Below are 25,849 nucleotides of genomic sequence, written 5' to 3' on the forward strand. Positions count from 1 at the left end.
TTTGAAAGATGTCCGGCCATGAGCGGCGGTGAGCGTTTTATGCTCTCTGCTGCGAAACCGTTTTTTTTTAAAACGGACACAGAGTTGGACATGTAGTACTCTGTGTCCGATTTTAAAAAAATGGTTTCGCGGCGGAGAGCATAAAACGCTCACCGGCGCTCACGGCTGGACCTGATCTGACAGGTTTCCGTCTTCTGCATGCAGAAACGGAAACCACAGAACGGAGACCCGAACGCTAGTGTGAACCTAGCGTAAGCAGTAACTGACAAGTAATGCATCTTCTCTTTAAAAAAGAGGTTCTTCAGCAGCTGTACTATATAGCATTCACAGTAAAACAGCTTTTTATACCAGTCAGCTACCGTAAACATCTTTTTGAAAAGGAATTTTTTCGTATCAATCTCTTTTTTATGTTAAAGTTTGAATTTTTAAGACAGTTCACACAGTACTTTTGATCACGAACTGCACATTTTACTATGCCAGTAAACCAGAGGTTTTCAATTCAATGACCATTATCTTACAGGTAAAGTGCTACTCATTTCTACTATTAAAAAAGCATGAACTTATTTAGAAAGCATCTTGTGAACCCAACCTGAACCAAATGTAACTCATGCAAAGAAAGTTCTTTGAAGAAGACCTTTCACCACTTCCACCAATTCAAGTTCTTAGCATCTGTGTATAGTTGTCGCTCCACTGATTCCAGTGCAGGAATATTCTGTAGCCTCCATGGCTCATGAACAACAAGCTCAGTTAGTTTTGATACCTAATGTGCTATTAATCTCTGTAATGTCAGAAGGACAGTGTCAGACAGGGGGTGTGATTCAGAGCTCCAATTAGAGGCAGTGTCAGAGGTCAGAATCACACCCCTTGTCTGCTCCTGCCTGACACCGCCCCTACTGACAGTACAGAGTCTAAATATATCAGGCAGCAAATGTAACAGCATTAATTGCACTGGAACAGCAAGGGCTAGAGAAAGATTTCCAAGTATGCCAAAATCAGTGAAGATGCATCTATTAACAAATGCTAAGAACTGGAGTTGGTGGAGGTGGTGAAAGGTCCTCTTTAAGGTTGATCAATCGCAATGACTTGTGAATACTAGATTTACTACTTAAGCATTAGTTTACTACCAGTAGTTTTGCATATTTTGGTCACGTTATTGTCCATCACCCGTAAAGCGAAATAATACTTTTATATGAGTATAATTGAAAAAAGTTCTTTACATGCTTGGAAGCTGGCAGATCAAATGCACAGTCATATATGCTGGAGTAACATTATGGGAAGTTTATCTCAATCTGATTCACTTTTATGCGTTGGCGGATACATCCAAGTGTGTATTGCCATTCTGAGAATCCACAGCCTTCATGTGTTCAGTAATGTCAGAACTATTAGATAATTTGGCCCCAAACTTATCCCCTTTGTTTGGAGCTTTTGATGGTATACATAAGTAGCACAAGAATTTGAAGCAGGATAGAAGTCCTTGTGAAATACTTGAAGAGAAAAGTTTCTTGCAAGGATGGCAAAACTGGTAAAACACAAGCATGAACAGCACTGCCATACAATAAGCAATCAGTAGCTGCAGTACAAGCAACGGTGCACATACATACATGTACACGTCTGTTCTGTATACATACCACAGCAACAAGAGGGCAGCATTTTCGATAAATCTTACCATATAGTATACAGCCATGCGGTACCAGTTTTGAGATTTGTTGATTAAATCTGGATCATTTAGCTTGAGCTGAACAGCAGACCAACAAAATATGTTGATGCCAGCATAAAGAAAGGTGAGGAAGCAGAGTACTATTGTAGTACCAACTCGTGACAATGCTTTTTCTATATTTTCAGGAAAAGGAGACTTACTCTGCCAAAAAAGAATCCATGGATAAAAGAAAAACACAAAGAAGTTTGACAGCACCACTGGCAGGGTCCATATCTGAAGCACCGAGCTGAAAAGGACCAGCACAATAACTCTAGTGGCAATCTCAAAGCTCCTCCATAAGAATATGCACAGGTAGGCAGCCGGTCTGATACTTATGTCATAGTCGTCATACTTGATCTTAATGGCCAAGATGTTGCACCGCAATGCCCCATACACAATAGACAGCAGCGAAATACACATGAAGATACCTGCAAATATAAGATTTGTTATGACTCTTCAGATGTTATTTTAGGAAACATATAATCTGAAGACATAAATCAGGTAATCTTGTTTCTTCTCTCCCCTTCCCCTCGATATCAGTATCTTGTGTTCTCCAAAGATGCCTTTTGTAAGTGTAAGTGATAACAAATAGTAATGACATACAGTCCTGTAGCATGTGATTGTGGTGGCCTGTTGTAGCAGAAGTATAGTGGAGAATTAGCAAGTTAAATGATCACTAACTAATTTTTTCATAAATTTTGCATAAAAAAATAGTACAAGCAACTGTAAGAAACTTTATACTGTAATATATTGGTAAACATGCCTTTCTCCACGTACAAATCTCTTGTACAGACAATCACTCTGAAATCTCTGCTGAATTCCATTTATGGTCTCACTGCAACATCAAATTGTGGGGGGAGGGGTTGAGAGAGAGAAACAAAGACAAAAGAAGACACAGGCACATATATATATATATATATATATATATATATATATATATATATATATATTTTTTTTTTTTTAATGTAGATTGAGAGCCCCATATAGGGATCACAATGTACATTTTTTTTCCTATTAGTATGTCTTTGTATAATGGGAGAAAATCCACGCAAACATGGGGAGAACATACAAACTCCTTGCAGATGTTGTTCCTGTTGGGATTTGAACCCAGGACTCCAGCACTGCAATGCTATCCACTGAGCCACCATGCTGCCCCAACACAGGCACATATATGATGCTGCAGCTAAATAGTAAATTTCTATCTCAACCCAATGTGCCATTCATGCCAGTACTGTTTAGTATTTCTCTGACATATTCTCCATGTTTCTGAGCTAGAGACATTTAAGGAGGAGAATCTCCTGTTCTTTCCTTTTTAGGACTATGAGACACATCATAGCAGCTGGTAGACACTTATGTGCAGGATATTCTGCCGCACATAGCAGTTTATCCGGAAAAGCTGCCTGAAATGTAAGGAGGTAAGGTATGCCGTAGGTGTAAAACGTTGTTATTTTATGTGTTATGAACTTTGTTTTATTTGGACAGGAGTGTCTAGTTGGTAGAAACACTTGATTGATAAAACCTGTATGTAGCTTTTAGGTAACATGTAGCTCTTATTTGCTCTTCCTGATTCTCCTCTGCCAATTGTATGCTGTGAAGTCTGTATAGTATGGAGAAGAACATGGTAGCAAAGGATACACAACGCTACTTTATACTGTATGTGTATTACTACATATGAAATCAAAGAAGGTAATATTTTTTAATGCTCAAACTAGCATATAATGAAGCGGGAATCCTTAGCACCTAATATTTACAAATTCCATAAAAGTTTGATTGGTGAAAGTATAACTCATGGCATTCATAAATATACATAGACTATAGGTCTAAAATACATATTTGATTACTTTTAAAGGAACACTGATAGAAATTATCAGGACTGGTATTCTTTCCCAAAAGTTTTAGTTTAATTGCAGTATTCTTAAGTTAATACCACTACTCCAACAGCTACTGTTGATTTCTCACTGAACACAAAAACTCTTTCATATATAGCATATACTATATCTGGCAACTCAGGTTTTTGAGCTATTTAATGCACAAATGTCAAGTACCAGCAAATCAATTGATTCTACAAGGGTTGTTCAATAAGTTATCAACCTGAATATGAAAACAAAATTTTCAGAAAAAACTGAATTTTAAAATTTTCAATGTAATACCTCTAGAGTTCAATACACTTATTCCACTTCGCCTCCAGTGATTGGATGCCCTCAGAATAGAAGACGTCTTGCTGTTGAAGGAACAATGTTACTGCCTGTTTGACTACATTATCATCAGGAAACCATTGCCCATGCAGAAATTTCTTCAGGTTACTATAGAGAAAGTAATCATTGGAAGCCAGGTTTGGACGGTAGGGTGGATAGTTAAGCTAAATGAAGCCACATTGCCTGATACAAGATTTCTTTTGAACACGGATTTACTTATGTTGTATATTTTTATCAGCTAATTTACTAAAAATGAGGTTTTATCATTATTTTTGGGACCTACAATCCTGAGGCCTATGATTCTATTCAGTGAACTCTTGTATTTAATGATTAGGTCTAATATATCTTGAACCAGTGACCCCATATTCCCTAATAGCAGCTTGTGATCAGCGAGAAGCAACAACACACCTTCAGACAATTTCTTACTGTATTTCTTTTTGATTGCTCATACACTGCCTTGTATGGTATGATTTCTAGTAACAAATCACCTTCTGCAGCCCCAAAAACTGTTGCCATGACCTTTCCAGCTGACTGCTGCACATGAAATTTCTTTGGCATTGGTGACCCCTTATTCTTTCATTGAATGGCTTCTTGTTGGAATGGAGAATAGAAGTCTCCTGGATTTTCTCTAAGCATGTCTAAATTCTCTTCGCAAATCGCTGGCAGCATGTTTTTTTGCTCAGGCATCAAAACTCGTGGCACCCACCAGGAATTGACCTTTGACATAATCAAAACTTCATGAATAAAATTAGAAACAATGACAACTGATATTCCTAATTCATAAGCTATAACACTGACTTTGATTTGACAATCTTCCAAAATCATGGCCTCCCCTTTATGGCACATTTCCTCTGGACATTCTTGGATAGTTTGCCCAGGGGTCATCTTCAATTTATTATTTACCTCATTTAAACTGCATGGTCCAAAACTTTACTTGGTAGTAGGAGGATGCATCATCACCATATTCAGCAGTCATGCTTTAATGGATTTCTTTAGACTTCTTTTCTTCCTTTCTAAGGAATTTAATCACAGAATGACTCTCCAAATCACTCAATTTCTTTTGTAGATATGACTATACTGTACTTGCCATCCTATCACTTCCAGTGCTCTCATCAGACTGAACTGCTACTATATATGTTGTATGTCTGGACATGTCTTAATCTACACAGACAAGCCCAAATCTGTCCCAACACTGACAGAACATACAAAGGTGGATAACTTATTGAACACCCCTCATACTAGGGATTATCACAGTCAACTGGTTACTTACGTAGTGATATCGAAACATTTTGCTTTAATACAGATATATATAACTGAAGCGTCAGTTGAGGTGCTGATCCGAGGAAAGCTTGAATAACTGAGGCTCTGCTGAAAGCAGACCTATGTGTAAAGAGTTTTCTTTCCGCTTGACCCACTTCCTTTTCTACTTCATCTGAACAACCTCCTTTGGGCAACTGTCTCTTTCTGGTGATACTGACATAGGGTTCCTCCACTTTACCAGCATTGAAGTAGATGTAGAAGACCTCAATACACCTGCACAATAACCAAGAAAATAGCATTCATTTGAGTGACACATTTCATCAGCTCTACTGTAGCTGAAATAAAATTCAGATGAAAAAAGTCATTAGGCTGACTGTTTCAGGGATTTCTCTGTTACGTCTTATACACTTGAGTGTATTATGGCTTCATACAACCACCAAGGTCTATGGAGTGTAAAACAGCAACAAAAGACCCTGTATTCTACATAGAAGCATACAGATATTTATTTGCAACATCCCATACAGTAAGCAAAATAATCATAGCATGCTCCACTGGATACTTTATTATAAAGTTATGCTCTCCTAAAGCTATGCACATGACATAGGAAACATACTGGGGGTTATTTATCATCTGTCTTTTTTTGGCCATATATTTCACAGGTGCAACTTTTTTTAAAAACTGGTTTTACTGTGGTGTCCATTTATGATGTCCGTGTTAAATGTTGTATACTTAGTTAGATTAGATGAGCCTTAATAAGCTTTGTGTACTGTGCCCCATTTTCGTTAAATAAAAGTGTAAAAAAAAAGCGTAATTGCCTCTTTTCACTATTGTCTGACTTGATTGTTGTCTTTATACTGGCCATGAACTGGAGTGAATTTGCACCTTTTTTGCCCCTCTTTAAAAAGGCACAACCAGAAATCCAGCATGAAAAGGATCTCCATTTAGGCCATGTCCCCTTTAACAGACAAAAAGCTAAAGTATTGAGGGCAACATAACATCTGGAAAAAAAACGCACAAATGTTTCATAAATAAAGCAGAGGGCACAAAGGACCACAAAAGGCTCAATTTAAGTAGCTTAATAAGTGTGCCCCCTGAAAAGACATGCTCATATGGTGAAGTTCTTATAGGACAAAAGGAAATTACTGTATATGTGATGAGGAGGAGAGACTCCTTGGAGATGCCCTAAATCCACCCCAATTGAACCCCAAAAAGCAGTGATACTGCCACAGTAGAAAGTCCCCAGAGAAGTGACCCCATTTGAACATCACTACCAGACAATTATTTGCCCTAGATCCCTGAGTACACAGTCAGCCCAGGGATCAAATATAATAAAGTAAGGCTCAGTGAAATTTTTGCTAATTCTTTCTCTGATGACTTTTTTGAGCTTATGGTATCTTAGAGAAATTTATAAGCCCAGCATTTGCAATATATTGCAAATAACTCCACAGTATTTCTTGCCCAACCTTATAGGTAGACCCCTGTAAACTCAACAGAGATGTGGACATTCTGGGGACTCCTGTTGAACATCGGGCTTCTGAATAACCTTTCCATTAAAGACTAATGGAACACGGACAACTCATTGTACCAAACCGCAATGTGCAGGATGTTTTTTGAGGCCCATCCTGAGATGACCCGAGTTTTGAACATTTGTATAAACTGAGACCCAAAATAGACCATGTCATTACCCAAGCATACACCCGTGAGGTTTTAATTCTGTCAATATCTTCCAAGAAAGAGAGTAAGGTATGGTGTAAAGCTATATAACCTTGTGCATCAGGATATACATTCAAATTTAATATATATTAAAATTTCCTGAAATTCTGAAATTTCCCCATTGTGGGACTATTGAAGGATTATCTTATCTTATATTAAGGGAAGAACACCAGAACTGATTTGAAATTTAACACTAAAATTACGTGGGATTTGGTACATCCATCTACATTCAGGGTTACCACTTACCCGGATAATTTTTATACCAGCCAGCCACTCTTCAAATACCTCGCTTCTAAAAGAACCGTGGCATACAGCACAGTAAAGTAAGAAAAAAACATAGACCTCCCTAAGACACTGGTTGGGCTAACAATCACAAAAATGCACCAAAAAAACGCATAAAAAAACACGCATTTTTGGGTGCGTTTTTTACACATGTAAAAAATGCCATTGAAGTCAATGTTGTTCAGGATGCTTGCTATAGAGGGCAGCATAACAGAGGCACTGTCTCCCTGTTTACATCTTGGGAGACAGATTTGCATATTCTTCCCATGTTCCCTTGCAGTGGAGCAACTATGGCTGTATAAGTCTCCACACACCTGAGAAAGTGGTCTCTCCCTAAGGATAGACGTTATCCCCATAATCTGGTCTCTCAGCCTCTCACTTAAACCAAATCAATTCTCTCTATGCTGTGCTGATGAAGTCCAAAGAGACAGAAACGGTGCTGTCCATAGCTGAGAAATTGATTTGGTTATAACCTCGCATCATGCAGTGAAGATTTCTGGGAAGTCGGGCATGTTGTTCAGGGTGCTTGCTATAGAGGGCAGCATAACAGAGGCACTGTCTCCCTGTTTACATCTTGGGAGACAGATTTGCATATTCTTTCCATTGAAGTCAATGGGAGTCTTATTTTTTTTTTACACGTGTATTCTTTACACGTGTATTTTGCTAAAATGAGCGTACGTTAACTCCGTGTGAATGGACCCTCAGGGTACCTGCTTCCTATACACAAGATACTGGGTTTGAATGTTTTTTTTTTTTTGTTTTGTTTTTTATGAAAAAAAAAACCCTTAAAAAACAAGTCAATAAAAATAGGAGATTTTCTACCAATGTCTTCAATAATATTCATAGTATTCACTAAGCTAATATTATAGTGCTGTGAACACTAATAAAGCGACTTCTGCCCGCATGAAAGTCAATATTAACCAGGTGAGGGAGCAAAAATTCCCTGTAAAAAGAGAAGAGCTGACCTTTTGTGATAATGCTTCTAGGGTTGAATAACTTAGTGACAACACTTGTAATACGACAATTTTCTTTTCACACTGAGGTAAAATAGCCCCAGAGAAGGCAATGGGTATTCCCTTCTGTCCCTCCAACAGCACTATACTGGGGTATTTCTGCCCATGTGTGGTGGTGGGACAGAATGGAATTTTTAATGAACAAACAAATGGTTATATATTAACCCCTTCCCCTCCTCAATATAATTGAGGTTATTCAGATTTCTGCATGGCTTTCCCTTCCTCACTCCTGCTTGAGTTTGTCTGTCTACAGTTTTAAAGGGGTTATGCGATTCCCCCTTTGAGCCTCTGGAAGAGGTTGATGTTAAATTTCTTACACTATAAACAGTGTTTTTATTGGCCATAACCTCAGCTAAGAGAGTTGGGGAACTTCAGGCTTTATCTTCGATAGAACCTCACATATCCTTCCATTTAGATAAAGTGCAATTAAGGTTTATGCCAGGGTTCTTCCCTAAGGTACCCTCATATTCTAACTTGAACCAAGTTATTTCTTAACCAGTCTTCTATCCCAGGCCGTCAACCCCAGAGGAAGTTTAACTTCACTCCCTGGATGTTGCCAGATGTCTCAGAATTTATATTCAGAAATCTCTGTCCTTTATTCAGTCAGAGAACTTTTTTATGTATTTTGCTAGAAAAAATAAAGGGCTCAAGAATTCTAAGGCCTCCTTGGCCCACTGGATTAAGGAAGACATAAATTTGGCTTTTACTTCACAGGAGTTAGACCCTCCTGAGTTAGAATAAGCTCATTCTACGAGAGCCGTTTCCACCTCCTCTGCGGAAAGGAACTCCGTTCCTTTGGAACAAATCTGTTAGGCAGCTTCCCGGGGCTCTCTCCATTACTTTGTTAAACCCTTCCCGCCGATGGCATTTTTTGATTTTCGTTTTTGACTCCCCTCCTTCTAAACCCCATAACTTTTTTATTTCTCCGCTCCCAGAGCCATATGAGGTCTTAATCTTTGCGGGACAAATTTTTCTTGATGATGCCACCATTAATTATTCTGTATAATGTACTGGGAAGCTGGAAAAAAATTCAGAATGGGATGGATTTGAAGGAAAAATGCATTTCTGCAATTTTCTTACGGGCTTCGGTTTTACGGCGTTCACTGTGCAACCAAAATGACATGTCCGCTGTATTCTGTGTTTCGGTACGATTCCGGGGATACCAAATTTATATGGTTTTATTTACATTTTAACCCCTTAAAAAAATCCAAATCTGTGTTAAAAAAATGTTTTTTCTAAAAGTCGCAATATTCTGACAGTCGTAACTTTTTTATATGTCCGTGTATGGGGATATGTCTTTTTTTGCAGGGCTGGGTGTACTTTTTAGTTCTACCATTTTCAGGAAATGCTATTGCTTTGATCACTTTTTATTCTAATTTTTATCACAATCAAAACAAGGAAAAAACGGCGGTTTGGCGCTTTTGACTATTTTTCCCGCTATGGCGTTTACCGTACAGGAAAAATATTTTTATAGATTTGTAGAGCGGGAGATTTCGGACACAGGGATACCTAACATGTATGGGTTTCACAGTATTTAAGTACTTTTATATGTGTTCTAGGGAAAGGGGGGTGATTTGAATTTTTAATACTTTAAAAAAAAATTTTTATTTTTTTTTACTTTTTTTTATTTATTTTTTTTGCATTTGTTAGACCCCCTAGGGGTCCTGAAGTCCAGGGGGTCTGATCACTAATGCAATGCATTAAAATGCTAATGCATTGCAATAAATCATCATTTCTTTTGCAGGCTGCATAGACCAGCCTACAAAAGAAAGAGACTGCAGACCGGCCGGGGAGCCTTTACAAGGCTCCCGGCTGTCATGGAAACATGATGTCGGCCCTGGAGCTTGCTCCAGGCGCCGGCGATCACCGGCAAAATGGCGTGCCTTTGACCGAGGCGCCGGAGGGGTTAATGCCTCCGATCGGTCCGGGGACCGATCGGAGGCATTACCGCTGGCTGTCTACTGTGTAACACAGTAGACATCCGGCGGCTATGGCGGCCACCTGACTCCCGGGCGGCCGCCATAGTTAAACGCCCGACATGCGCTGTACTGCGAAAGGGTTAATCATTAAAGATTTAACACCCAGGGTACAGAGGCCACTTTCTTTGGCCATTCCACTTTAAGTTCTATTCTTCAAGAGGGCCCTTACTGGGGGTTCTTCTTGATAGATCCCCAGCACTGACCTGCTGGTGGGACAGAAGGGAAGGGAAAACAGATTAACATCATAATCTACGCTTGTACAACATGGATCCAGAGTGAGGTGACCAGCCCAGAATGAAGCAGAACCACATTATACACCTATTTTACATATTACTGATTGTAGGCTACGAATAAGGTCTGATATACAGAATCTGATGAAGAACAGCACAACATTTTTTATGCTGACTCTGCATTCACATACCACCCTAAGAAAATAATGTGATGTATAATAAGCTAACATTAGCACTGTATCCACAATCCATACTGCACAGAACTGATATGGATCCCAAATATGTGTATTATTAAAATCCACAAGATCTGTTAGACTACACACTGTATGGCTTCTATTAGGCTTGCCAACCAACACCTCTCTGATGCTGGTTCTTTAGCTTTTTATCCTTCTAAAATGTAGTATTTCAAAGCTGACACTTTTCTTTTAAGTTCGCTAATCGTAAATTGTGGTGGAAAGGTAAGTCGCGGGTTGTACGCTTATTGCTTAGCAACAGTAATGGCTGCTAGAGAAACGCTGAATGTATCCCATTGAGGTTTGGAGAAAAGGAGAAGGAAGTGTGAGGGTGATAAGAAGGTGGCAACTTGGGGATATGTCTTAAATGAGCAGCAATTTAGCTCACAGTTGGACAGCACATAACATTCTAGGTTCAGTATGTTTAATAATTCGGTGGAAGCTTTCTGATAATAAGATTCAGGACTGTGGGGAATTTTTACATTCAACTACTACGTGGTCCTGCAAATCTGTCAGCAGACTACTACTATAATATGATGATGGGCTGACAGGAAAGCCACAGGGAATATATGAATATCACTGCTTGTCCCTCCTTATTATACCAGCTTTCCTACTATCACTTATACATTTCCCTAATATATGTTCACAAAATGTTATAAATATTAAACGTAAGGAGCTGTTTAGCCACCTGAAGGAACAAAGAATCAGGCATGCCAACATCTGCAGTCAGAGGAGAGTGGTGAGGCACTCTTCCACATTAGAAATTGGTCAGACCACTAGGTTCAGACATCTTTTGTCTAATGTGTATGGGTATCTTATATGTAAAGGAAGTTTGATGTAGTCTGCAAGCCATCCCATGTATATGGTTTAGGTGAGTTGCACACGCACCTGCTGCAACCAGCCTGCCGTGAATTAAAAGCACGGGCTGCACACGGGGGAGCAGGGGATGTTCCCATGTGCTGCCCATAAATGCACCATGCTTCTGCGGCTCCTTTCTTTAAATGAATAGGAGCCACGGAAGCAAGGAACGCAAAATAGGACAGGAATAGGATCTGTTCTATCTGATACGGCCCAGACTGTCGCCCCACACATGGGACTGTGAAAATCACGGTCGTGTGTACGGGCCCATAGAAAAAAATGGGTCAGTGTGCTATCTGTGAAATACACGAATAGTACAATGACTCACACTACAGCCGTCTGCAAGGGGTCTTAGGGCTAGTTCACACGGGGGGCAGGTGGGGCGGATTTTGGCACCGGCACCCACTCAAGTCAATGGGATCTGTTTTTACCCCGCTCACTCTGAACGAGTTTTACATTTAGAATGAGGGAGTGTAAACTCCATGTGCAGGCTCCCTCAGGGAGGTGACATAAAATAAGATAAAATAATCCTTTAATAGTCCCACAGTGAGGAAATTTCAGTATGTTACAGCAGCATAGTAATACAGATACAGGATAACACACAGTAATATATTACGGAAGTAGACACACATAAGCTGAGAAAAGAAGATATACTAGGGGTACATAGCAGCTAAAGAGCAGAAGAAGAAAGAAGGAAGACTTCATAATCATTAGTATTCTGTACTGAGTGATCTTCGTTTGGTCTGATGTAGATTATACAGCCTGATTGCGGTTGGAAGGAGAGACTTGCGACAGCGCTCCTTCTCACACTTGGGGTGAAGCAGACAGTCACTTACAGTACTGTCAAGTGCCATCAAGGTCTCATACATGGGGTGGGATTTGTTCTCCCGCATGGAGGTCACCACGGACAGTATCCTTCTGTCACCCACCACCTGTACTGGGTCCAGGGGGCTCCCCAGGACAGAGCTGGCCCTTCTGATCAGCCTGTCAAGTCTATTTCTGTCCCTGGTTAATATACTGCTCCCCCAGCAGGCCACACCGAAAAAGATGGCTGAAGCAACCACAGAGTTGAAAAAGGCCTTAAGAAGTGGCCCCTGGACTCCAAAGGCCCTCAGCCTCCTGAGCAGGTAGAGTCTGCTGTGGCCCTTTCTGTGCAGCACCTCCAGGTGATCAGCCCAGTCTAGTTTATTGTTGAGGATCACGCCTAGATACTTATAGGTCCTGACTATCTCAATACATGTTCCTTGGATCTCCACTGGGGTCGGAGCACCTCTCCGTTTACTAAAGTCCACCACATCTCCTTGGTCTTCCCAGCATTAATACTGAGGTGGTTCTGCTGGCACCATTCAACAAAATCCCGGTTTAAGTCTCTGTATTCCCTATCGTCGCCATCAGTGATAAGGCCAACTATAGCAGAGTCATCGGAGTACTTCTGTAAGTAACTGCTGGATGAGTTGTGCCTAAAGTCATCAGTGTACAGTATGAAGAGAAATAGGGCAAGAACTGTACCTTGTGGTGCCCCCGTACTACAGATCACAGTGTCAGACACACAGTCCAGGGCTCTCACATACTGAGGGCGGTTAGTCAGGTAGTCTAGTATCCAGTTGGACAGGTGCTGGTCCACACCACCAAGGTACAGCTTGTCCCTCAATAGCCCTGGCTGAATGGTGTTGAAGGCACTGGAGAAATCAAAGAACATTATTCTCCCAGTGTTTCCGGGTTTCTCCAGGTGATAGAGAGCTCTGTGAAGAAGGTGGATGATGGCGTCATCTACCCCAATGCCTGGCCGATAGGCAAACTGGAGGGGGTCTAGAGTGGGGCACACTAGAGGGTGTAGGTGTGTCAGGACCAGTCTCTCTAGGACATACTATGTACCTGGATGTGGCTATAGCTGCATGCAGTCCCCGGGCACCAGTTCTTTCACTTTGAGATAAGTGTGACACTGATTAATTTTAGGTGTGTTTAATTTTATATACCTGAAATGAATCAAATTTATATTTTCCATTCCTTTTCAAGCCACTCCTGACTTTTGCTGAAAAAAAACACAGCAAAATATGTAACAAAAAATGCTGCATTTCTGCAATTTTTCACCCTAATGTAACATTATATGAAATTCTTTTTATACTCTATATATCAAAGTCAGTATGTCAAAGATGAGGTCCTCAGAGGTCCGCGCAGCACTTTTTTCTCTGTATGTTTTGTGTGGAAACCAAACGGAAACCACACAGACCCCATTATAGTCTGATGGTAAGTTCACACTGGGTTTTTTGGGCTGGATTTTGACACGGAATCCATTTGATATATAGAGTATACATTAGGGTCAGGAGTGGCTTGAAAAGGAATGGAAAATATAAATAAAGCACTTAGATATTTCTCTTCTGTTAAATAAATCTGCAGCAAAAATCAGTGTTTCCGCAACGTGTGGCCTTAGGTTAAAGCAGAATGGCAGACAGAGTCCCCATACACTACAGTGACTGCAGTATTTAGTAATATATCAGGAAGCATACCTGTAAATCAAGCATATGTCAAAACTAGATCCTGTTTTTATACGTATCTGTTTACACACTCCAATTCCAATCACGTTGCTGGAGTTACACATGCTGTATTTCCAAGTGTCGAACATCCCCACCTACTGTTAGATTAGTGACTGTCTTCATGTTTCATAGACTAGTAAATGTGCACACTCATTGCCACTCAAAGTATACAAGACGCCAGTACAGAGAAACCAGCTGGATATATTTAACCATGTTCAGAACTATAAAGCACTGACCTTTCTAAATGAATCATCTACTTTAAGGGAGCCTTCACACGATGTAACGCTGCGCTCATTCTCATCGTAAAAAGACGTTCAGAATGAGCGCGTAAAAAGCAGCTCCCATTGACTTGAATGGGAGACGGCATACGTGCGCTCTCCATTGAAATCAATGGGAGGCTTTTTTCCCTATGCTTTCAATGTATTACGCGCGTAATACATTGAAAGCATAGGGGAAAAAGCCTCCCATTGATTTCAATGGGGTGCGCACGTATGCTGGCTCCCATTCAAGTCAATGGGAGCTGCTTTTTACGCGCTCATTCTGAACGTCTATTTACGATCAGAATGAGCGCAGCGTTACATTGTGTGAAGGCTCCCTAATAGTGGTAGTGATAGTGGATCAGTTAGATTACATTCACAACTACGTCGGACTCTATATAGGAGACCCTGCTGCAAAATCTGCTGAAAATCAGAGGTGAAACAAGTTATGTACGGAGGAATTTTTCTCTCTACCGGTTTCAGTGTAAAATGACTCTGGAGAGTGGGTAACCACTATTTTAGTGGCCATGCTCTCCATTGTTTGAGTTCCCCAGTAGACCCAAATGATGGAGACCCCGGCGCAAGTGTGAATCTAGCTGTACAAAAAATAGTCGACATGATACCTGTTTATACAAATGGCACTATATATTGTAATAGCGCCTTTATAATATACTGAGAGACCTTTAATAAATCATTTGTTAAGTGGTATGGAAAATATGCAGCTCAAAGCCTTAGTCATTGCTTTTTTGGTTTTGTAAAAATGATAAGTTAACTTAGCATTATCTTATGTTACTTGGGTTAGCATATGGATACTTACAGTATACCAAATGTATATCATTTATGTTATGTGTAATTTTCACTGTGTTACCATAAGCTCCAACTGAAGAACATCCATCGAATCGGCTCCTTCCTCACCCCTGAAACTATAAAGATGTTAGTCCATGCCCTAATAATCTCCCACTTAGATTACTGTAACACTCTTCTCCATGGCCTCCCAGTGAATACTCTCACCCCCCTCCGGTCCCCCTTAAACTGTGCTGCTCGCTTAATACACCTCTCCCCCCGTTCTTCATCAGCTGCTCCCCTCTGCCAATCCCTTCACTGGCTATCCATTGCCCAGCTAATATAGTTCAAGGTACTAACGCTAACATACAAAGCCATCCACAACCTGTCCCCTCCATATATCTGTGACCTAATCTCCCACTACCTGCCCATATGTAACCTCAGATCATCCAATGACCTCCAACTCCGCTCTGCTCTCATCCGCTCCTCACACAACCGTCTCCAAGATTTCTCCCGTGCATCCCCCATACTCTGGAACTCCTTACCAAGACACATAAGACTGACCCCCACAATCACAGGGTTCAAGAAGACCCTGAAGACTCACCTATTCAGGAAGGCCTACAACCTCCAAAAACATTACTGTCATCACCATCTGAACAGCCTCTCCCCTCACCTTCTGTCTCTACCCCTCTCCCTCATAGACTGTAAGCCCTTGTGGGCAGGGCATTCTATCCCACTGTGCCAGTCGGTCATTGTTAGTACTGTATTTGTTTGCATATTTTGTGTACTGTATGTAAACCCCCCAAATGTAAAGCACCATGGAATTAATGGTGCTACTTAAATGATAATAATAATAATAATAATAATAATAATATGACATTTATAAATTCTAAATTTTATTGATTTCAATTTTGCGTATATGTTTTCTAATAATTTTTTATTCCTTGTTTTGGGAGATAATATTTTATTAGTCCAGACATTTAAGGATGTAGAGATACCAAATATGTCTGTTTCTTAGGGCTCGTTCACATCTGCGTCGCCCTCTCCGTAGTTCAGGTTTCCGTTTCCTGCCTAAAACAGAGGCAGGATACGGAAACCTGCAGGAGTCTCTCTCACCCATTCATTTGAATGGGTGAGAGAGATGTCCGGCCGTGTGCGGAGGTGAGCGTTTTGCGCTCTCCGCCGCGAAACCGGGTTTTATAATCCAGACACAGAGTCGGACATGCACTACTCTGTGTCCGGATAAAAAAATCCGGTTTCGCGGCGGAGAGCCTAAAACGCTCACCGTCGCGCACGGCCGGACCCGGTCTATGGTTTCCGTCTTCTGCCATGCAGAAGACGGAAACCATAGAACGGAGACATGAACGCAGGTGTGAACCCAGCGTTACTTTTCCGTGTATATCTACTGACTGTAACATATATAGGGTTAAACAGCTGAACATCTTCAAAGTTACATCTTCTGAAGACTAGTGTCAGTGTACGATACAGTTCAGCTCTCAAGTCCACACCTTCTTTATTACTTATTTCTTTCTCTTACTTGTGTAGCACAAACATACTCTACAGCACTTTACAGACATTGTCGGTCTTAGGGCTCACAATATAAATTCACACAAACATGGGGAGAACATACATACTTGTACATATGAACTGAGGACTTTGGCACTTAAAGGCAACTGTGCTAACCAGGTGCTGAATTTGTACACATCTGACGCTAGATTCACACTAGCGTTCGGCAGTCCGTTCTCAGCTTTTCGTCTTCTGCATGCAGAAGACGGAAAGCTGTCAGACCGGGTCCGGCCGTGAGCGCCGGTGAGTGTTTTATGCTCTCCGCCGCGAAACCGTTTTTTTTTAAATCGGACACAAAGTACTGCATGTCCGACTCTGTGTCCGATTTTAAAAACGGTTTCGCGGCGGAGAGCATAAAGCGCTCACCACCGCTCACGGCCGGACATCTTTCAAACCCATTCAAATGAATGGGTATGAAAGAGTCCTGCAGGTTTCCGTCTCCTGCCTCTGTTTTGTGCAGGAAACGGAAACTTGCAGAACGGAGACCGGGCACAGATGTGAACGAGCCCTGATACGTATGACAGCTGTCACTGAGGGGTTAAACAGTCCATAAATTCTATACAGCGCGACATTAATAATTCCATATTATATATTACAAATATTGAACACCAGGCCTGAGCAGTGTTGGTTGCTGTGGGTTTTTTCTAGGTGGATTTCTGCATTGCCGCCTTCTATCCACCTTTAGTAGCTATAAGTCTATGTGAAATGTGTTTCACTGCTTGAGTACAATTAAGCCGAACATTGGTGTGAATAATTCATGATGTGTTTCACAAGTGGATTATGACCTTACATAACCTGCGCTGGCATGCAGCAGAACTGGTGCATGTCATATATTAAAATTAGATTAAAGCATTGCACCACTTCTCCCACTCACATTTCTGACAGATTGGCTGTGATTAGAGCTCCATTCACACTGCTTTTGTGCTGCTGTTTTCATTGGATTTGCTTTGACCAATTTTTTCTGAGAGATCCCAGTATCTAATTATGGAATCAGCGTCTCTAGCACAGCAGACTATATTGTTTTATTTAGATTGTTTTGTATAAAAAAAAACAAACTTAGAAAAACTGAGTGAAAGGAACCATGATACAAATGTGAACAGGGCTTTGCCTTGAATTACTTTCAAACGTTGTCATAAGGGCTACTATGTCACTTTAGGGAGGCTGCATTGCAGGCCACCTTACATGCAGCAAATCTCAGTGACATTACAATGAAAACTAAAATATTGTACGAATCACGCTGTAAAATAGGATCTGTCACCGATCCTGACAGGTATCATTATTCCCCATACAATAACTAATCTGGATCATCTTTCCTCATAAATTATCCCAACACTATGTTGTCCTATTCCTCTGCAATATGCCCTGGAAATGTATAACTACATATGACTATATTGGCAACTGGTGCTACCATTCCCCTTGTCAAAGCGATGTGTCCCTACACAGTCTAGTACTGGCAGATTACATAATGTGAGAATATTTAAAGAAACACCAAAGTAGTAACATTTAGGCTGGGTTCACACATGGCTTTTTTGGTCCGGATTTTGACGCTCCGCCTCAAAATCCTGCTCAAACAACTGCTTCCCATTGAATTCAATGGGAACAAACCACTCGCGGAAAAAAGAAGCAGCATACCCTTTCTTCAGGCGGATTCCGCAGCTGATTCAGCCACGGACGTCGGCCTCGCAACACTCTCTCCCAACTAGGTCCATTCATTTGGACCTAATCCGGAGCCAAATGCTGCAACTGGATACTGGTGCACTGTATGCACTGCACTGACATCCAGTCGCAACTAGCCGTTTTTTGGACCAGATTCTGAGGCGGCCAAAATCCGGTCCAAAAAACCTCCCGTGTAAACCCGGCCATAAATTAGGGCTACACACCATTAGCCTTTTAGGCGACATACCCTTAGCCTTTCTAGTAGGAATAGCACAACACAGAGTTATTCTGCATAACTGTTATATTACAGGGATACACTTGTTGAAAACAGACAAGTCAGAGGAGGTGATAGGTCCTCTTTAACCTTTCGCTGACTAGTAATGGATATAGCCATTGCTGGACAGTGCTTAATTTTGCTCCGTGATGGATATTTCTGGTAGGCACCTCTCAGTGTTGCTACAAGATCACTACAGGTAACTGGCTGTACCATTCAGTCATGATCAAAGATAAGTTAAATCCCAGAACTTTAATAGATGCTGTGGTATCAGCTAATGAAAGTGACGGCAAGTTTTCTCCCCTCGTTATAGAATATTAAAATAAGCAAAAAACATGCAAAAATGAAATCTATATAAACATAAAAAGAAAGCCCCGCTTATCACTGAAAAAAGAAGTAAAAATTATTTGAATGGAAAAATTTTTTATAGCCATCAAAACCGCATGTATGAAAAAACTCGAAAATGTTCACAGTCCTGAACCAGGGAAAATGGGCCGGTCCTGAACTGGTCCAAATCATGTCTGCTGCTACAATAAAGGTAACATTGTGAAAAGGAAGCTAAACAACAAAACAAAGCCAAAAGACTACAACTTGTCCTGGCACCAGTTATGGTATATACTGTCTAGTGAATTGTCTAGTGCTCGGGGTCCTGATAAAAATAAACTGATGGATGAAAAAATCACTCGGCCCTAAAGACCCAAATTATGACAGTCCTCAATGGGTTAAAGGGCTAACATGAATTTGATAAGATGTCTGTCTTTCATGTAAATAACTCCATATTGACAAGTTGTAGAGAGCTGTAATATCCAGGGATTACCAGTTGGATTGCAGCTAATGGAGGATGGGATTGGGATTCAGGAAACACCCAGGGGTGACAGATGGCTGGCATCCCCCCATGTGCAGCCTCACACATACATGGCAGGTGCAGAGGGGGTAGCGAAGCATCCCTGTCTCCTTATATACTAGAGGTGAAGTCACGACCCCCGACTACACTCCCCGTCCTCACCTGACCAGGGGTCCGAGCTGCAGGAGGTGCAGCAGCAGCACCAGCGGTCTGTCCCTGCTCAGGTCCCTGTGGATAAAGATGAGGCTGAGCTGCACCAGCACACAGGGCAGGAGGCAGAAGAGGAGGGTGAGGGAGTGCCAGGTCCTGTCTCCCGCCGAGCTGTATGTGCTGCTTATATACACTGCGGTCACTGTCTCTGCCACAAACAGGGCGACTGACACCAGCACCGAGCCCGGGAATTTCATGCTGACTGAGTGCTGGGCTGCTGGAGAGCTCACACAGCCTGACACACCCGGTGTGCCCTCCCCCACTCCCTATGTCTGCAGTGCTGCTGGTACAGCTGAGGAGCCGCACACTGCTCCTCCTGTATACAGCACTGTACATGGATGGCAGGATACAGCTCGCAGGCCTTACACTGAGACACATGGAGCAGACATGCTGGACAACTGCTACAAACTGTCAGGGAGAAAGGTTCTGCAATATTCCATGTCACCTCCTTTGTTTCTATACCACACCCCCTATGTACAGGACAACAGTCCATCACATGGAGGCATGGTAATGGCAGGCTCCCCATGCTGCACCCCTTCATGCTTACACCAGCTTCACACTAGTATTTGGGTCTGCATGGAAGATTTGTCACTTCTTTTCAAGTATGGAAACCAATCTGCTGTTTATAAGGTGTTTGGGGGTCTCCCATAGCCCAATAGCAGTTGTGCCCTTCCTGTATAGTCCTGGTTGCTCAGAAATATTGTCACAGACCTATAGAATGGATTTGGTTCCTTGTGACAACTCAATTTTCAGTCTTTTTACAAATAAAGTGTGTATAGAAAGAAGTGCATACAATGTTATCGCACACATTAAGAAGACTGAACCCCATAACCCTTTGGCTAAGGCGCCACGGAGTGTCCCGCAGTAATAAAGCGCTGCAGGAGAAACCATGGCGGCAACAAATCACAGTTCTTCCAGGTTTCCTCCTAGAACTTTCTGTTAAAATTATACCTATGAGGAAACCACCGGCGTTTCCATTGGTATAATTGACATGCTGTGATTTCCCAAACCGCGACGGTTTTGGAAATCACGGTGTGTCAACACTGCGTTTTTTACCATAAAGTGGGCATGAGATTCGCTAGAATTCCATCCACTTTGCTCTGACTGTAAAACGCCGCAATTTTTCCCATGGTGTTTCCGCCACATGGGGCCCCGGCCATATAATGTGACGTGGGACAGTAGATGACATCATGTTATCACAGCAGGTAGAGTTATGTGTGATTTGCTTTGTACACAGTGTCCCCTCTAGTTCCTGGACCTGCATCTTCTGCTGCCAAGTATATAGGAAATGATACACTGTATAATATGCTAGATCAGCAGCCCGATCTATTTCTAGTTCTGGATAATATAGTAGTAGTGATCACTTTTATCCTGATCCCTGTATAAGAAGCAATCCAGAAAAAAACTAACAGCACAACAGAAATATGTTTTCTGTGTCAGTAAGTCAATACTGTGCATTTGGAGTCTGCGGTGTCTGCTGCTACTAAACAACATATATGTAAGAAAATTATACACTTTATGATATGCTATATAGTAGTAGTAATCAATGCTATCATGGTTACTGTGTACGGAGCAATACAGACAGTGCATCTATAGCCAATGAGAGAAGGCGCACTATCCACAGGAGAAGGAAATAGGGTGTATTGGCACCACAACAACCAGGACTCTCTGAATGACAGCACCAGGAGTATTCACAACTTCACTAATAAAGACATCAGCTTCTCCAATCTGAGTGTGGCCTATAGATTATTGTCACGACATCCCACATGGAAAATTATCTCCAAGACCCTTAGATAATCATTATCAATAGTCACCTACACAACTTATATTATCAATGGCCACTAATTCATCCTCCAGTATAACTAGCGATTTCAGCATCTCCAGGCTAAATGGGGAAGTGACCCCCATCACCCCACCAATAAAGTGCTCCCTGAATGCAAACATCACTACTTCATGACCCTCTACACCTTTGGTCAAATTTGACCTCTGTAATAAATAGACAAACTGCATGTGATGAATAAATATTTGCCCACTTAGCCGAAATTAGACTTCAGTCCATAGAAAAAGGGATCAAATATATATAAAAAATATCAAATAATATTCTATGGATTAAATAGCCAAGAAAAATTGAGAACATAGTTCCATATTCCTTGGGCATCGTTCTGGTGGAGCTGCGGTCACCATAAGTCACCCCATTTCCATTCACATTGAAACATTAAACCTCTATCTACCCCTTAGCAAAGCAACATTTGTCCATATACAGGCAGTAACAGGACCGTTACACTAGACCCCACTGTATGAATGGGAGTCTTTCACCAGAACCCATCAACCCAGCTTCACAGATAGATAATTTAGGGTAACCTGAATCAAATGGTGTTTTCCCCTTGTGAATCAGCACATCCATTGCTAAAATATCACTGTTTCTGTGAATATGGAAATTAGATCTTTGGAGCAACAAAGGCATTCTTGGCAATAGAGACATCAATTCACAAAAGGAAAACACTGCTTGACTTAGCTGACACTAACTTTTTTATCTGTGGAGCTGGGATCAGGTGACTGACTCAATTTAAGTTAGGGGGCGTTCACACTACCGTCGGTGTCCGACAGGTAGTGTCCGCTCCTAGTGTCCGCTCAAAATCTGTCACAGATACTAGGAGCGGACACTAGCTGTGTCTGTGACACCTGTCATTTATTTCAATGGGCATCGGGTGCGTTCTTTTGCACTCCGTGCCCGTCCTTCCCTGTCCGCAAGTGAAGATGTCCGACTTCTCAAGCGGACAGAAAAACCCTGCAGGGTGTCCGCTCCTAATGTCCGTGACAGATTTTGAGCGGACACTAGGAGCGGACACTACCTGTCGGACACCGACGGTAGTGTGAACGCTCCCTTAGTTTGCACAAAGAAGTGATGTAAACAACAATAACATGAAGCACTACATGCTACAAAACCAAATATCTACAACTGAATATTTCCACAAATAGGTCAAGTGTTCTCTCTCTCTCTGTATATAGGACATACCACAGATCCATTCAGAACAGGGCACAACCTCCCTCCCACTCTTCTCGTTCATCAATGACAGCAGTAGGATTTCTTTTTTCGTTGTTTTGCCTCTGATAAAAAAATTTTAATAAAAAGTGATCAAAGCAATAGCAATTCCCCAAAATGGTATAACTGAAAAGTGCGCCTGGTCCTGCAAAAAAAGACGTCATATACACCTCCGTATTTAGATGTGTAAAAGAGTTAATGGTGTCAGAATATGGTGATTTTTGTTAAGGGGATTTTTGTTAATGGGTTAAAATGTAAATAAAACAATATATTTGAAAAATTACTGCTCTCCAAGACAGCGATGCTGCACAAAATATCTCACTGCCTCAAACCCCACATGTTTTATAAACTATCATATATGTCTCAGTGGGAGAAAGAGCTGCAGGTCTCGCTGACTGTAGGCGATGTGGTTAGCATCCTGAACCACTCTCATGGTTTCTCACTGTGCATTAGACTTCAGGAAAACAGTTATAAGCTACTTACCCACTGGTACAGGACACCTGAATGGCTGTTCCAGAAAAAAACTACACTCTTCAGACCGCTGTTGGAGATGTCTGTCGGATGTTGGCTCCTATCTTCATATCTGGTGGACTTGCCCCATCATTCAATCTTTTTGGCGAGAGATCCAAAATGTTATCAGAGCAGTCAGCTACCCATACTTCGTCCTTCACCCTGAGACGATTTTCATCTCTATGCCCTCCGGTGACTGCCACCCCGAAAAAGACAAACTGGTGACCCACCTGTTATCGGCTGCAAAGTCTCTCAACCCCTTATTCTGGATGAATCAAGCAGCCCCTCCTATATCCTTGAGGATCGACATAGTTAACCAACTCGCTAGGTTTGATGAACTGATGTGCTGGTCCTCCCACACACATGATAGGTACGTGAAGACCTGGACCCCATGGCTGCTACACATACATTAGTAATGCCTCTCCCGGCCATTTGGGTACTTCCCCTCCCTTTCCTACCTCTCCTCTATATGTTGCCTTCTTCCTCTTTTTCTTCTTTGGGCTGGTCTACAATTCGTGTCTCTCCCCTGTTGCAGTTTATTGCTCAACTCTAGTTTGCAGGCCTCTAGATATCTGCGACCACGTTGCTCTTTGATGTACTTGGTTGCTCTTACTTATAATGTTACATGCGTTGTATCTTTAACTATGATGCATTTGCTACAAAGTGATGTTCTATTCTCATTGATATGTTCTGATTTTGTAAAGTTATTCTGCTCATTGTATTGTTCTTTAAAAAAAAATTGAAAACCTAATAAAAACCTTCGATATAAAAAAAAATATATATATAAAGTTGGTATTCCTGGAATCGTAACAAAACATAGAATACAGGTGATGTCATTTTGGCTGCAGAGTGAACACTGTAAAAACGAAGCCCACAAGAAAGTCACACAAATGCATTTTTTCTTCAGATTACCCCCCCCCCCATTCTGAATTGTTTACCAGCTTCACAGTACATTGTGCAGAATGATAAATGGTAGCATCATGAAGAAAAATTTGTCCTGCAAAAAGGGTAAGTTCACACGGAAATTTTGGTCAGGATTTTGAGGCTGTATTCGCCTTAAAATCCTGACCAAATAGACGGCTCCCATTGAAATCAGTTGGAGCCGATCAGGTGTTTTTTCTGGGAGCCGGTCTCTTATACACGTTCCCATTGTTGGTGCATACTAGTCAACTCACTTGAGTATAAATACAGATTTTTCTTCAACTCTGTCCACAAATATTAAATTGGGTTGAGATCAGGAGACTGTGGTGGCCAATCCAGCACCTCTATTGTCACTGAACCATTTCTTCACTAATCTTGACATATGTTTTGAGTTGTTGTCCTGCAGAACATTGTCATGCTTTTCATACCCATAGTACTTGAGTGTATGAAGTAACTTGTCTTGTAGCATACTCACATGTAGCTTTTCAGAGAAGAGCCCCTGGACAGTGGCGTACCTATCATATAGGCAGACCAAGCAGCACTGAGGGGGCCAGTCGCTAAACACCTAATGCAGCTACCTGACATAGACCCTCTATATTTTCTTGTAATCACCACTAGGAGGATCTCAGTGCAAAGAGATTTTTACAGCTTCCACTGAGTTCAATGGTATCTGTATCAATTCCTATTTATTGAGCTCCCCTAGTGGTGGCTGCAGGCAGTCAGTTTTATCTAAAAGGAAGCAGAAGATTCACATGGGGAGAATTATCAATGTATTTATGCCAGTTGTCTGGTATAAACACATGAAACAATATGGTGTTTAGAATGAATACCAGTTGTTATATTTCTAACGCAACAGTTCACACAGAAGACTGACTTAGGCGGAGACTCTAATTGCATATGCGTTGTGGTTTCCATCATGAACAGTTGAACAGTCTATCTGAATGTAGCTCTACTTTGGCATTCTACAGTATCAGAGGTGTAACTTGAAGCTTCGGAGCTCGAATACAAAATTTGTAATGGAGCCCTCACCTAACTTGTACTGGTATATGTGCCAAAGGGACCTTTTAGGTGGCTTCAGGGTCCAGGACCTGGTAGCTACTGCTACTGAGCTTAGTGTGTGTGTGACCACTGTTCCAATTACCAGGTAGTCCTCGACTTACGACGTTGATCCGTTCTTGTGCGGCGTCGTAAACCGAATTTTGACGTAAATCGGAAACCTACCATACCGACGCCGCGTAGGAACGGATCAACGTGATTTCGTGTGCAGCGGCTCGGAAGACCTATGAGAAAAAGTAAGCTCACTTGTAACAGCAAGCTGCCAGCTCTCTGAGCAAGGACGAGCCTGCTGCAGAACCAGCATTGATTTGCCGCAGGCTAGTCCTTGCTAGTCGGGAGTCCTGGCAGTTTTCTGTTACAAGGGAGCTCTCATCTCTAGTCGTAACCACGAAACGTCGTAACCCGAGGACTACCTGTAGATGGACACATGAGATAATCAGTGGTGGGTCCCAGCAGTCAAGTTATCTCTGACCAAAGTTACCATAAATTAATGGCCATTATAAAAGTGATCAAAAGATCGCAAAATAAAGTCCCCTAGGGGGATAAAAAATATATTAAAAAAGCAACATTAAAAAAAAAACAAAAACAAACAAACATAACAAAAAAACAACCCAGTTAAAATCACAAGAACATATTTAGTCCCCCATCCCATAATGTTAAATAAATAATAATAATTAAAAAAAAACCTAACACACAACTGTAACCTTATTTTACTCATACACTAAACAGCATAGAA

General features: G+C 41.4%; 1 protein-coding gene across 8 annotated transcripts in view; it reads right to left on the minus strand.

Moving 5' to 3' along the window:
* CYBB (cytochrome b-245 beta chain) overlaps positions 1-19,808 on the minus strand; it is a 70,275-nt gene extending 50,467 nt beyond the window's left edge. For 2 of the 8 annotated variants that reach the window (XM_075265111.1, XM_075265109.1), the window contains exons 1-2: positions 5,162-5,250; positions 4,795-4,904 (exon numbers count right to left, since the gene is read on the minus strand). Coding sequence is in view for 2 of the 8 variants with exons in the window: in XM_075265106.1 (XP_075121207.1) it covers positions 1,667-2,124; positions 5,162-5,424; positions 19,536-19,780 (966 nt within the window). In the remaining 6 variants the exon portion in view is untranslated. Of the gene's footprint in view, positions 1-1,666; positions 2,125-4,794; positions 4,905-5,161; positions 5,425-19,535 lie in introns of those variants that run through there. The other 6 variants (XM_075265106.1, XM_075265107.1, XM_075265113.1 and 3 more) reach the window with 6 other exon arrangements.
* Between the last annotated feature and the right edge of the window lie 6,041 nt (positions 19,809-25,849).

The sequence above is a fragment of the Leptodactylus fuscus genome, chromosome 2 (genome assembly GCF_031893055.1).
Source record: "Leptodactylus fuscus isolate aLepFus1 chromosome 2, aLepFus1.hap2, whole genome shotgun sequence".
Classification (NCBI taxonomy): Eukaryota; Metazoa; Chordata; class Amphibia; order Anura; family Leptodactylidae; genus Leptodactylus; species Leptodactylus fuscus.